Source organism: Mastigoproctus giganteus, chromosome 14 (genome assembly GCF_048544385.1).
Source record: "Mastigoproctus giganteus isolate SK-2022 chromosome 14, ASM4854438v1, whole genome shotgun sequence".
Taxonomy (NCBI): domain Eukaryota; kingdom Metazoa; phylum Arthropoda; class Arachnida; order Uropygi; family Thelyphonidae; genus Mastigoproctus; species Mastigoproctus giganteus.
In genome coordinates, this window is record NC_143588.1 from 77,749,928 (window position 1) to 77,765,821 (window position 15,894).

Sequence of the window (15,894 nt, forward strand, 5' to 3'; positions counted from 1 at the left end):
CTTTTGACCTCCTAGCACTTCCTCCTCAACGTGATCACATTTTTATTTACTTATTTTATTTTATTTTATTTTATTTCATTTATTTATTTATTTATTTTTTATTTTATTTTATTTTTTTTTTTTTAGGTCCTAGCCACTGAAATCTCAGGAAATTAGGTGGCAGGACCTGCCAGAGTGAACTATATTCAAGTGGATACCTGGTCTGCCTCCACGGGGCGAAAGTGGGGCAACGTCGGGCCTCAGTAGAGGTCTGGCGGCTAAATGACCAGATGAACAACGGTACAAGGCATCACACATATACAAAGTCCATACACTTTTAAATCTCTGGCTTTTCCAGTAAACTGGTTCACATACAATGTAACCTACGCGGAGATGGGGGAAACCCCTGGTGCCGCTTGACCCTAAACACACTTTACACTTCACTATCGAGGACCCCGGGCTTATCCTGCAAGAAAATGAAGACTGTCATCGTATTTATCGTCCCCAAAAGCTTCTAATAATAATAATAATAATAATAATAATAATAATAAAAACCTTGTTCTGTTCATTTAGAGGTTTTTCCGCTTGAGCTTTTCCTATTTTTCCCACGTGACCAGAAGGCTACAGCCCAATGCTCGGTTCCTGTTTATCATAGAGACTTGTTTCAACCATCATTTTGCTACTCTTTAGGAGAATACTAACGGCGACTCGATTATCTGGAAACTCCTGTTTTCCGTTTTTCGAAAATCATGTCCACTGCAGACTATAATATCATTGATGAATGCCAGGCAATTACTCCTGACACTATCCAAACTCTAGGCCTATGGGGTGATACTGAGGCCTCCAGGCCTACTCCAGCCTCCAAGAAGCGTAATAAAAAATCATTTCCGAAATAATTGTTCGCAATAAACGCAAACTAGAAACAATTCAGCAGAGTATATTGCTCGCCATTACCACGGCCTGCTGCACAGTAAGCTCTCCGGCCCTCCAGGTTCTTGCAGGTGTCCTCCCCCCTTGACTTGGTGGTTATCCGTCGAGGATTGCACTACTGCTTGTCGCGGGGCATCCCAGCTACCATCTTTGGACATACCATCGACACCCGCACTGACTGTAAGCAAGAAAAGAAGAAACTAGCAGCCATGCTACTACAAATCTGGCAGACAAGATGGGAAGAGACGGATAAGGGCCTAATAACAAAGAAATTCATTCCGGATGTCAAACATGTTTATCCAAAGTCGCCGCCTTGGTTCTCTCCTGGCCTCTATTGTACATATATTATAACTGGGCACAGCTCTATAAATCACAAGTTGACTACCTTGGGAATCATCAATAACCCCTACTGTACATGAGGAGGAATTGAAGATTGGGACCATCTTTATAACTGCCCAATTTATGACGATCTTCGAAGAACACTATACACCAGACTCCAACACGTACCTCAAGGACAGGAGCACCTGTTCATTTCTGACGAACAACACTACAAATAACTAGCGGAGTACGCACAGAACCTCTTTGCTAGACGCAGGACTCTACAACCAACTGAAGCTAGGGATACAAACCTGTGAGGGACTTGCTCAAATTGGAAATAAAAAATCTGTACTTGACCATTTTACCAGCATCGACTTGACAACCCTAGAACATCCAAGGTAGGATTACCTGCTAACTGACACACATGGTTGGGTAGGCTCCAGTGGTCTTGACCACTCCACTGCAAAATATAAGTTACACTCAGCACTCTCGCTGAGTGGCTGTTCTACCCTTCTGGAGTTATCCCCTCCCCCTTTTCTCCTGGTGGGGCATACGCTCCACTGTCAATTTAGGGAATGCCTTCACCTGCATCCCCTTACTCTTACTTTCACCCCCCCATCTTATTCCGTACACCCTATACTGCCGCACTCTACCTTATTTGTTATTTATTTTTTATTTTTTATTTAATTTTTTATTTTTATTTATTTCATTACATATATATTTTTAAATTGGTCTCCGTTCAGGAAGCTCAGGCGACCCTGACGGAGACCTGCCAGAGAATAATGGGCAGCCTGGCTATCTCCTAGTGGTATGTGCGGGCAACGTGGGATCCCATCAGGGGTCCTGCGGCCGAATGCCAGGACACACAACAGAACCCAACACAATACTATGCATTCAACACACAACACTTTTCTGGCATTTACAGTGTTCTGTATTTCTTCACAGTGTACATATGGCGCAGATGTGGGGAAACCACAGGTGGCGCCCGACCCTAACACTATGCACACTATATCAATAAACATCAGTATATCTCCGAATAAGAGAGGTCGCTCGGGCATAGGTTAGGTGTGTGTTTCATCATAGAAATTACCTTCAAAAGTTACATTGGGTAGTTTAAAAACACTCCATTTAGACATAATATTCCACCATGAACATAAGCTCCTCTATGCTGAAATCCATGTTCATTTATTGTTTGCACTTCGCGTGCGCGGTTTTACAAGTTTTCGACAGATGACGATATTGCAAAGAACAAAAAATGTTACTTGTAAATGTCACATCTCTCTGGAAATTTTAAGATATTCGCATTTTCGTGGATTCTCATTTAAAATGACGTGTCGAGAAAATGAGGAATATTTTCGCATCGTTCAAACTCAATGAAACATCTAGCTTCAATTACAACAGCAGAACTTGGTTGCTCAACTGGTTTTTACTTTTAATGATGTTTACATTCAACTGTATTCGCCTTTTTATTTATTTTTTTTAACCCGGAAATAAAGTCGCGGAATGTTTGCTGTTGACATCTCTTAATGCGCCCGTTTTAGTCTTGATTGCTTTCACTTCTCCTCTCTGCCTTTTAACTGTCGTAGGCCCTAAAAATGAGCTTATCCCTTTTATATCCAATAAGTTCTGTCAACTAATTCGAAGGAAGGCATTTCCTAGTTCATGTCAAACCACCGAATGCTTCAGCAAAGCTAACGAAAGAGCAAACAATAAAAAAGCGAGATTTTATTTGCTTGGATTTTTCAAGCAATTCCTTCTGAACTTAAGTTAGATTTTTTCCTTACTTCCTTTCTTTTTGTTTATTCTACTCGCTGTCTAATCTTTTTTCATACTGTCCCGCCTTGTGGGAAATTTTGTGATCCAGTTTTGTTGACAAAATACGACGAATATTAAGTTTTGACTTTCCGTCCTGTTATCAGTCATATTTGCTTGAAACCGCGAAGATTGCTCTATGGTAATATTAACAATAGACATTTGTGCTGTGATATACACGTGCCATTATGACGATAAATAAAACTACACGACTTATTAAATGCCAAAGACGATGAAAGATAAACTAAAGAAGCCGATATGAGCTGCTCGAGTGCAATTTATTTTATTGGTAACTACGTGCCAAGCTTCCATTCACCGGACAGAATACTCGCCACCCCTTGTTAATAATGGCTTATGCCTTATGACGTCACCTGCCATGGTTAGAAGCGGAACATCCGTTACCTCCACACTTCGGGAAAACATCAAACGCAAGTACAGCTCCTTGGTAAAGCAAAGCTGTTCTCCAGTAGAGCCCTCTTTCAAGGGGCAACTATAGTAATCAAAGATAAGACGTAGATCCATAGTTTGCTATAAAGGTAAGGAGTTTTCTTGAATCCCTATAATATTTTTTTTACATTCTCAAAAAAGTATAATGTCATTTCCCGTTATAATAACCACTCTATTATAATTTATTATTCGAATTTCGCCTCAAATACATACAGGAAAAGTTATTTGTTATATCTTTCTAGATGGAAAAAAAGTTAATAGCACAGTTAGGAAGGTATTATAGTTTAGTATGTTTCGCCGAACGAAAGACTTTCTCAAAATAAATATAAAACGAATTTAGAGTAGTATACTGATATCTAGAATTATTTAAACCTGAATTTCGTTTTTTTTTTTGTTTATGCTGGAAACAAGGCGTTTAATTTTTAACATTTTCCAAAGGAGATCTCCAACTGTGATTATATATCAGCAAATGCTGATAGTTAACGATAACCACAGTTGCTATTTTAGCTGTGTCGCTTCACCTGGCTATTATTGATTGTACGTTAGTCATCAGGCTACGAGGAGTTTAGCCATCGATCAACACCGTACAAAGCAATCCTACAAGTTCTAAGTAACACCTACGTTAACAGTTTCTAGAAATTTACTAACAATAAACAGAAGAGTTTTAAAACGAACACACACACAGTTCGTGGACTTAATGGGATATTCGGCAATCACACCATAAATAATGACTTTCTCTACAAGAAAGCAGATTTTTTAAAACTATGACACATATGACGGAAGAGAGGATATCCTCTCAACAGGTTGACCATATGGAACATTATATATTCAACTAATCAACAGTGTACGGAGTTATAATACAACTCGCTCAAGCAAAAGTCGATAACTTATTATTAATAAAGGAGAAGATATGAAAACTGTGAAAATTGCAAAAATTCATCCTAACTGGAAAATATGTCAGCGGGATAGAAAAGTGATAAAGATGATGAGAGAAGCATCAGTCTTATAGGCTACTCAGGTGTACCATCGTGGAACAAACTATTATCTTGTAGGAAATAGAATATCGGCAAAAACACAGTTAGGGACAGAGCAGTAATTTAATATGCATTTAATATATATTATTCGAGTACTTATATATTATACTTCATCTGTAATTCCCGGATGTATTAATTTTTTTATCACCATTAACTAAATCAGAAAATTTTGAACAAGTCTTCTACAACAAGAATGTTCTGTTCCCCCTAGAATATCATGTACCGGATTTTTCTTGCTGTTGTAATGCTGTGTGGGTCCATATTAAGGACTGAGGTACTGGCGGCACCTGCTCCTACTGCTTCTACTTCAGGGAACGGTAAGTGAATGAGATTAACCTGCATATCTTAGCTAGCACTTAATACCGTACAACAAATGGCATATCGCTTCTTTTCAGTTCTACTAATTAGAATTGTTTTGTTAAGTTTATTATAGTCTAGAACTTACAAAAAACTTCAGTATATATTTTCTGTTGCTTCGATAAAACTAACGAATCCTTTACAACCGAAGTGAGTCCTTAAGGATTCTAATTCAATTATGTACTTCTGAAATAAAGAAAAATATCGTTTCTTCTTTTAAAAAAAATTAACTAAGATATAAATATATGTTTTCAAGCAACACTACTAAACTGTGTGTTTGACGGAATTCAGCAGGTGGCGATTTATCGATCGACGCGTTTAGAAGATCAAACTTCAGTCGTTAATTATTAACTACCTAGTAAAAGCAATATCAAGAGGAGCAATTAACTTGGCTTAATACGTTAATGGATTTTTGAAACATTAATGGAAGAGATGTTTTCACAGGCCAAAATACAGTGCCGGTGAGCACCAAGGACTGTGATTGAAAGGAATCCATTGCAGTATCGCAATCTAAATAAGATGCGTGTAATATTCAGACCTTTCGACCCAGTTGAGGAATTTTGCCCGACGGTGCCCAGGTACTTTTATTTTAGTGATCGAACCCTGATCGTAATAGGACTTCAAATTCGGCACTGCTTATATGTTTAAGCATGGTTATTTTCACCTTTAAGCAAAATCTGATTGTATTCCTATAATTTTTTAACAAGAAATATTGTTGAATAGGCATATAAGCCACAAATCCAATGCGTGGAAGAATTATAAAATTTATTCTAACAAGTTTAACATATAAGCGGTAAATACTAGAAATGTATTTCATTGCTGCTATCATTTATGCATATATTGAGAGGTCAGTTTATTGGATACATCCCAGTCTTCCACGAAATTGACTGCTCTGTTACGATGTCACGTACATGTACCTGTCACGGATCGGATACAGGCAGCATACGACGTCACTAGTTTCCACTACTGTCAAGGTATAAGAACAGACGAGGGACATTTGAGAAATGTAAAAGGGTCACCTGGTTCGAGGAATTCCAGTTGGTTCCAATTATCCCGTGCTCTTCAAGATCTGCAGTTATCTCAAAATACTGTGATGCGACGCATCGAAAAAATGAGGAAATGTGAGCGAACAATTGCGTGCTCATATTGCTAATTGTGTGTCCTTTTCTTCAACTGGTTGAATCTACAGACGTCAGTGATACAGTTCAATTGCTCGTTTTTATTCGCATGGGTTTCGATGATTTTGCCACTAGAGAAGAACTGCTGGGTATCATTTTGTTAAAAGAAAGAACTAGAGGTCTTGATATATTTAACACATTCAAAAATTTTATTGAAAAAAATTAAATTACCACTACTTAAGATCGTATCAATAACAACAGATGGAGCTAAAGCAATGACATCTTAACGGATTCATCGCATTGTGCCAAAAGGATGATGAATTCCCAGATTTTTTGAGTTACCACAGTACCATCCACCAACAAGTGTTAGCCAGCAAAAGATTAAATACTAAAAGTCTTATGGACATAGCTTTCAAGTTCGTCAATTCCATCAGAGGACACTCTCTTCAAAGGAGACTTCAAAATGCACTTCGATGAAAATGAACCAGATCTGATATTACACACAGATGTGAGGTGGCTGAGTCGGAGTAAGTTTCTACAGATTTCGAAATTTGATGAATGAAATTGAAAATTTGTTGTTCAAAGGGGAGATGATTATCAGTAGCTACAAGATACGGAGTGGATGTGTGATCTGGCCTTTTTGGCAGATTTTAACAGTAAATTAAGCGATTTGAATTTGGAATTACAAGGAAAAAATAAAAATGTGGGTGACATGATTAGTAGTATTTCTGCATATAAATATCAATTTTTGGCAATGGCTAAGGATCTTAAAGAAAAAAAATTCGATCATTTTGCAAATATGCAAGATCATTTGCAAAAATATCCTGTTTTTGAATTTAATAGTGAGAAATATGTTTCTGAAATTGAGAAATTTGTGGATGATTTTGAAACCAGATTCAGTGATTTTAAAACAATTGAAGACATTGTTAAATATACTGTATTTCTTATCCATTTAATGTCGACTTAGATACGAAACAAACTGCAAAAAAATCGCTGAGATTTTTCACACGGAGAAAATATTACTTGAAAATGAAATTAAAACATTGCGAAACGATATCTTCCTAAAAGCCAGGTCATCATCAAAAAAGACTTTTGGAAATATGTTTGCCGAGAAAAGTACTGTAAAAATGCAGTGATCTTTTAAATTCCTGTTTTGGTTCCACATATCTATGTGAATCGGCCTTTTCGTACTTGAAACAAAAAAAGAAGAAGAATCGCTCTAACTCTTACGGACTTGCCATACAGAAGATTCTTTACGGTTGGCCTTATCACAGTATATCCCCGATTTCGAAAACTTCATAGATGACATGAAGACAAACTTCACATAAATTAAAAATTTAAGTACGTATGAATTTAAAATAAGAATTCTGAATTATATTTAATTTAAAAATTTATAAAAAACATTTCTCAATATGTGCTGATTAACCTTTTTAAAAATTTCATGTGCAATGAAATTTTTGAGATGGTAGATCGCGGCACATTTTGAAGAAAAAACGTCGATCGCGTCACAAATTAAGTTGGCCACCCCTGCCATATCACAACCCGATTGAGCTATGGGAAAAGACAGAAAGGGCTGATGGTGGCAGGGATCTACTGCTGTCCAGTCTGAAACAGCTACGAGATGCGACTGCGTTTACATACGCTAATATACCTGTGGAACTCATTAGCAACTTCACAGAGGCCATTCCTCTACAAGCTGAGATTTTTTTGGCGGATAAAGGACATGTCACTCGCTATTAGATCAGTGTACCTAATAAACTAAATAGTGAGCGTATATAATAATAATTTTTCACCTTGAGAACACAAAACCATGGGAAAAAAGATGAAAGGCAAAACTGATTATCCGAAATGATCAGTCCCCAATGAGTTCAGAGAGTTGACATCTCACTATAACCGAAACCTGGCAGTTCAGACAATTGATATCTCAGTTCAATTGTAATCCGGTAATTAAACTTTGAATGAAGATTAATTTGGAAAACAATGCTTCTTTTATATTGATAATACTTTTGAAACAGTCTTTTATCTTTAGAAGTTCATAAAACCACATCTATGCAAGTATAAAACTAATGTTTAATGAATAAAAAAGAAAAAAATAATAATGAAAATTACATATTTGTAGTGAATTTGCTACTAGAATCAATGTGCCAAGAATTTCCGGCTTGGCCTCCATGTATTTTTATTCCGATGAATCACAATGGCATAATATCGATGTCTATATATCGTGTCAAAACTACAGCGCAGTTATGTAGTGTTTTGAGGTTATCCAAGTTACCTTGAATGTTTATGCAAATATCGACCAACTTCTGCAAGCATCGAGTATATTCTCGATGCTTCGATTTACTGGAGAACTACTGCAAGCCCAACCAGAATATCCTCCTAGGGTATCCTCCTTTTGTGCTTACCCCACCTTTCACACATTCACGGACATTAACTGTAATTTTATTATTATTATTATTATGATTATTATTATTTTTTTTTTTTTTTGTATAAGGGCTGTTTAGTTAAAATACATTTAAGGTATTTAAAATTATTTTTAAGAAATTTAATATTTAGCATTTAGATATGTATACCACTGCTTCATTAATTTATACATGACTTCAAAACATCCTTTCGGCTACTAATGGAATCAATCTTCGGTTACTGATTTGACTTCCCTGTTCGAATTGAGATTGTCTTTTTAAAGCTTTTTTCAACGGACCAAAAACATGAAAGATGTAACTTTCATATTACGGCTTTCATGTTTGGCCACTGAATCGGAAGTCGGTGGTCAAAATCGGGTTGGCAATGAGTAGGCATGCGTTACTCAAAGCAGGATGGATCCTTCTATCAGTTTTCCTGATTGTCTGCGTTTGATTCTATGCTAAAAATATTTAGAATACCATTCCGAGTTAACGTTTCCATCAAATTCTTTAATCTAAGAGCAAAATATCACAGTAATAATCGCTTTTTTTTTTACACGACACACACTGGCCTTACCGTGACAGAGTCTGTAAAAACTGAACAGGGCACGAGGCGGGGATTAACTTCTGTTCTAGGAGCCGCCAACACACACACACACACGTCCAGGGTTAATAAGTTAAGGTTAAGAAGTTAAAGGTTAATACATGACTGGGGCTTGTAGAAAACTGTGATCTGATTGAATCCAAAATTACCTTGGATTAGGAGAGCCAACTCATGACAATACAAAGTGACAAAATGAAGACTGCAGAAAAAAGGCTGACTTGGATAAAATATTGAGGCGGCTGATGTAGTCGATTTTCTGTAATCACATGACGACGATTTGCTATTGAAGGACTCGTTGAATCAAAGAATGAAAGACAGGGTTGAAGAAATGCTAACGCTGCAGTCCCAAAAGTAAAAGCAACTAAGGACATTTCAGCTTTTACCCATTACGAAACTGCAATGGCCAACTTTTCTGAGAAAAATGAAGACACGCAAAGGAGCATCAGAATTAATAGGGACGTACAAATGTTAAGGGCATTGTACAAGAAGAAGTACGTAAATGTAAATTCTCATATTTTAAACGATCTCGGTCACACTAGAACAGAAGTAGTTTTATTTTCTTTGCCTGTGGCTGACTAAATTAAAGAAAAAAGTTCATTCTTTTTTATTCTATGGTTTTCCTTTCTTGCATGGTTATAGGCCTAATTGGGGATGGTTTCACCTTAAATGAACCAATGATCCACGCAGTTCCAATCTTTTCTTTTTATTACGCTGTTATATAAATAAGCTGTTGTTATTATATCCGTTATGCAAAATAGGTAGGGCTACTTCTTTCACTATTATTGTATTACATTCTAAAAATCATTATATTTAAAATTCACTACTTGATTCAAGGAATGCATCGTATCGCTATAACACGGGCACATATGGAAAAACGATATTTCCCGAACGGCTTCTTTTCGAAAAACCTAACCCTGTATTTAGTAATCACGAGGGCTTTAAATACAGTCAACTCAAACGCGTGTACTACTGCACCCTCGAGTTTCACCACTCGGTGGTCTATAAAGTCACCCTCATGCTCCTGAAGTTATATCCGAACAATCTGTCTTATCATACGGTTCCGGCATCGTTTCTAGGCGGGTTCACGATGAGCAATGCACACCTAGCCTCGCGCGGGTGGGAAAAAACTGAGATATAAATGGGAATGGCAACCCCAAGCATGTGTTCTGAACTCGGCCCGACATCTGCCACGCAAACTCTAGCATAGTGTATAACAACACCGTCCTCCCCACACAGGGTGGAAAGAGCCAGGGTTCGAATTCCATCAATGACGCTCAGAATTTTTATGGACTTTTTTTTCACATCGCGGCTGAGTTAATCGGTTTCATGATTCTCTCCCTGGAAACTCCGGTTTTTCGTCCTGCAAACAGTAAATCGACCAGCGAACACACGCAATTAACAGACATAATAAATACGGCACAATATGGTCTAAGTTTCTGATGCTCCTAAAATCCGACTACTTTTTTTTTTACTTCCTTTCCATATTTAATGCTATGGTAAACCAACAGAAATGCCTGATATAAAGCCTATATAACAGGGCATCACCGAGTATTTGCTACAGAAGTCATTCGCTGATGGACCCCATCAGCTGTGCGTTCCCTGAAGAACCCGGACTGCAATTATCTTTAGGTCTAAAGTTGTTAATCCAAGAGAAAGCATAAGAGGAAACTAATTATGACACCATACACCTCTATAAGACAATGTAATTGATAATACGACTGGTATTTTTCCATATTGTTGTCTTTGTTCTTTTAAATTATTGTTAGAGTTGTAATATTTAGTTTTTAGCCGATTATAGGTCTCTAGATCATAGCCTGACCCAATTACTTGGGCATCTAAAGGAGTCACGCCTTACAAGCGGAAGGTCGGGTTTCCGTAAGCCTCTGTTGTTTGGTATCTAGGCTCCTTTAGAACCATCCATCCATTTTGGCTAAGCCTATTTTGTGCAATATGTACCACAGCATCATACCTTTTAATGCGGACGCCATGGGTTCTGTGGCATCGAAATGCTATGTGGGCAAGAGACTCGGTTGCTAGACAGCCAGCTCTACAATTCCTCTCCATACTTCGCCCTCTAGATGTTCTGGAAAGGGTAGGGAGGGCATTGATCCGAGTTCTTATAAGATCACTGTAGGCATGACTAGAAAGAAATCTACTACCATCTTCTACCCATCGATGTTGGGCCCGTACTTTAGATAATTCTTTAAGGCTACAGCCACCAAAGGATACATGTAAGAGGCGGCTCCACCGCTCTTTCACAGATGCCTTAGACTCTAATGTTCTCCTCCTATCCATAAGCACTTTATTTATACTGTTAATCTTCCGCGCTGAATAGGAGGAGACATAGCAATGGATCTAATAATAAGAGAGGTGGGTACTGTTGCTTTTCTAATCTCTGTCTCTTTAGAAGGAATTCCATCTCGCAGAGATGGAATTCCTAAATCCCCTTCTACGATTGACATCGTAGAAGGGGAAGACGCAACCACTGTTTAATGGCCATCCTCACCTGGGAATCAGCGATGGTAAAGCCTTGGTAGTAAATAAGTCCTCACAATGAACAGTCTCTGCTGGGGCTTGAGTGGTGCTTTACGAAGCCTCACCAGTAGATCATCCAAGGTGGCTCCTACATGCGGTCTTCCCATAGGAGAGAATTCTACCCCGAGGTAATTCCAAGTCATGGTGACCTCTCCAGATGGTAACCTATCCTCACTTATATAAAAGCAGCAGCACTCCACAGTCATTTTCTTTTCTCTCTCTCCCAGGTGGTATTAAGGAGCCTCCATGGTTCTGTTAAATTCACTTTAAGCCCCCGTTTTTTCAAAAATTTGTAGGTCCGAGATAAAACCGACTGGTCTCGCCCCGATTATCTTACTTCAATCAAAGTCCTATTCTCCTGCTGAGTCTCTCTCTCTCTCTCTCTCTCTCACACACACACACACACACACACACACACACACACACACACACACACACACACACACACACACACACACACACACACACACACACACACACACACACACACACACAAGCGGTGCCCTCGTAACTGTAACTCTCTCGGTTTTAGCTGTAATAGGAACTTATAAAAAGTTCCTATTACAGCTTTATGGTAGTAGTATTGCAAATTTATAATAGTCCTAGATATACGTATAACTAATAAATAGCTACAAGTTCTGCATCCTGACAAAGTAGAACTCCAACAGCGAGAAAGAGAGAGAAAGAAGGAAAGAAAGAAAGAGGAAGTGAGTTTCGCTTTCTGTATGTCGCACTGCCGGCTTCACAACGCAGCATGGAACTAGTGGATACTTTCCCTGTTGTTGCCGATCAATACTCGTGTAACTCCTGGTAAGCAGGGATTCGCAGTGTCTGTGTCGTGACGTCATCAGAAATCCATACATCGCATAGCACAGAAACGAACAAATGGGACAGACCACACAGTACATAATCTTGTATCGTCTTAATGACATTCCCTGGAGATATCCCCCTAGTTAAGGACTGAGAAATAGTATCTTTGTTTCTCAGTTTTAATGGCGCAAGGTAAAAGATTCGATCGGTTTCTTTCTGTGCAATTCTGGAACAAAGTGGCGCTCTAATATACAAGACTTAAGAATGCTTGAATGATGAAGACTGAAACTGAAGCAGTGCATTGAGTCTTACTTCGATACATGGATAAACGCATAAATTGACTAACAAAATAAAACATATACACAAAGAAAGTAAAACGCCTCTGCAAAACGGAGAAAAGAGGAAGAAATAATAATAAGACAAACTATAAACAGAGAGAGAGAGAGAGAGAGAGGAAATATTACGTGCATTTAAAATATCGGGCAGATGCAGACATTGAACAAAAGAAGATAAACAAGAAAATCAGCGAGACAAACAGAAATAATTAAATCGGTTAAACCTTCTGCTTAAGTAGAAAAGAACATTCGACAGAAAGGCAAGGGGGAAAAAAAGAATAATAGCAGCAATGCGATGTAGAAAAAAATAAAATTTTAATATGGAATTGTTCCAAAAAGTAATGCATACCACTCATATGATTGATAGCATATTTCTGAATACAGCATCGTTCGGATGCTAGATCTCTGTAGGATGAAGGTTCGTCTACAACTTTGTGAGCTTATAAGCTATGAGTTTCAAAATGCAGAAATAAAATGTGTTTGATTGCATAACGCATGCACATCAGAAGTCGTACATTAAATCAGAAATGCTCAGTGGTTAGAATCATACTAAATTCAATAATGCTTTGAAGAAAGACTTCAGTAGTTGATATCCGCGTAGCAATATATTGTGCGTTACCTTTGGGATAGTCCTCTCGTAAGTGAACTAACAGAAAGGTGAGAAAAAGGATGTAAAACAAAAACAAACAAAAAGAACGATGTTAAAATTACACGGCCATGGAACAAAGCCATATATGCTAATATGCCTAAGTAATCTAAGTTTTAGATGTGTACATTACAGAAGACCACAATGCAGAAAGAAAGGTACCACCACCCGAGGGTAGTATTAGCAGCAGCTAATTAGAGCCCAAGTGAAAACCTTTTAGTCCAGGACTGTAATTAGCCGGACTCAAATGGAGGTATATGGTTTTTCACGCAAACACGCAAACCGCCTAGAGCACTTATATGCGGCACACATACTTTGCACTTCAGCCTGTGCAGTATGACACTGTTTATTGTTATGATGAAGCAGAAAACGCCCCTCCCCATACCAATGCCCTAATGCATTAGTATGAGAAGAATGGAATTGTCCAGAATGTCAGTGTACCGCATGACATTCATTATTCCAGGAACGATAACCAATGGTTCAAGCCCAAACCACAAGAAACAATCTCAGACAGAATGACAGTACCACCGCAAAATTCACAGTCAGATACTCTGATAAATAACGTTCTCCAGGCATCCGCCAAACTGCAAACATGGCAATCAGATCAGAAAACCATGTACTCTTATTCATAACTTCTTAACGCCGCATTTCAATGTTCGGATTGTGCACCAGGTAAATCGACGTTTTGCATTGCTGTAATGTTTGTTTTGTATGCTGCAGCTCTTCCGTAAAATCAGATGCTATGCAGCTTCCTACGTATATCTTTATACTAATATCAGTTCTTATAGTCTCCCTGAACTCCTGATTCATAGTATTCGATGAGAACTGCGTGCCACTCTTCTGGGCACCTTATGGTCTCTTTCCGTCAACTTCTCAGGTCTACCAGAACGTCTATCGGCTGTAGCAGCAACATGATGTCTTCGTTTGTTAATTACGTGAGCCATCACGGAGCTAGGGTATTGCTGTTTTGATGCAATAGCACTAATAGATTTATTACTAATAGAGCATTATCTGATGACTCCCCGTTGGAAGATTCTATTGAATATTCTATTTAAACGCGAAATATTTTTTAATCGACATTTTGAGACCATTACAGTTCACATATGAGGTGAGGTTGAAAAGTTTCTAGCCTCTCATAGAAGGGATGTTGGAAAGTTGTGAAAACCCATTTATTTTTCAACATAGTCCCCCTTCCCAACTCAACACACTTTCTGGCGCGACCTAGCTTTCGTAACTGGCTAAAAGATTTTCACTCAAACCAGGTGTCGACAGCATCTATCACGCATTGTCACTTTCGAAAATCTGTCCTTTCAAGTCTCTTTTAAGATCTGGAAATAGAAAATAGTCAAAAAATGGAGGCAAATCCGTGAATAGGGCGGATGCTGTAATAGCTCGAACCCACAGTCACGTAGTATTGCTCAAGTCATAAACGCTGTGTGCGTTGGTCTTGATGCAAGATGACTCCTTTGGCCAATTTCCTGCTCCTTTTGAGCTTCAATTTCTCGCGGAAACGTCTCGGTAGGTTGAGAATAATACTCAGCATTGACAGCGGCACGTCGTTCCAGGAAATCAACCATTGATCACTCCTTCTGCATCCCAGAAGACGGATGCCATGATTTTCCCAGCAAGACTTCTGCACTCAAAACTTTTTAGAAGGGGAAGAGGGATGCTTCCACTTTTTCGACTGTTCTTTTGTTTCATGGTAGAAATGTTGCACCCATGTTTCTTCCATAGTGAAATACCGCCCTCAGTTTGAACTTTTGGTCCGGGACTGTAATTAGCCATACTGCCAGAGGATGCGGTATGTAATTAGCTTCAAAATGCTGTACAGTCTCATGACAACACCTCACTCTTGTCCGCTTCTGATCTGCATTCAGTGCTTTGTGGACCCACCTCGAAGAAACCGTCTTCATTCTCAAAACATTCACCACAATATTGTGATCTTGCTCAGGGAAAATGTTGAATGTCGTCTCAATGTGCTTCAGTGTTAGCCTATGATCTTGCATGATCAGGTCATGAATAGAATTTACATTTGCAGGTATAGACAAGGTAACAGGACTCCCACTGCGGGGTGCGTCTTCAACACTGTCTCGTCCACGCTTAAATTCTGCAACCCAGTTTTTGATCGTGGCGTATGAAGAAAGGACAAGGCTCCCCTAATGTGTGCTGCATGTCTTCAAGAATTTCTTTCGACGATATTCCCTTTAAATGACTGGACTGCACGGTGATTGATTCTCTCAACAGTGGCCATCTTCATTCACTTTTTACACTTTCACGCACTCTGTAAAAGAGAAGAACGTAGTTACAACCTGATATTTTCTGACCACACAAGATGAGTTACAGCCCAGATTGGCAACATTGTTTCCACTTTACAGTTTAAAGTATGCTTGTATAAGAATTGTTACCGCGAGATATGAAGAAGCGCAGGAACTGTTGTTAGTGGCTCATTTTGCAATGCACACGTGATCCTAAATTTCTCAACCACGTTCTGGTTACAGACTAATCATTTTACAAGGAATGAAATTCTCAACTCTCGAAACAGTCGCACCTCGGCTGATGAAAGCCCACAT

General features: G+C 38.6%; 1 protein-coding gene across 1 annotated transcript in view; it reads left to right on the forward strand.

The window, feature by feature from the left end:
* Positions 1-3,449: 3,449 nt before the first annotated feature.
* LOC150075267 (uncharacterized) overlaps positions 3,450-15,894 on the forward strand; it is a 155,452-nt gene continuing 143,007 nt past the window's right edge. The window contains exons 1-2 of the mRNA XM_090389295.1: positions 3,450-3,575; positions 4,732-4,837. Coding sequence (XP_090245421.1) covers positions 4,738-4,837 — 100 coding nt within the window. The 5' untranslated portion in view covers positions 3,450-3,575; positions 4,732-4,737. The remainder of the gene's footprint in view (positions 3,576-4,731; positions 4,838-15,894) is intronic.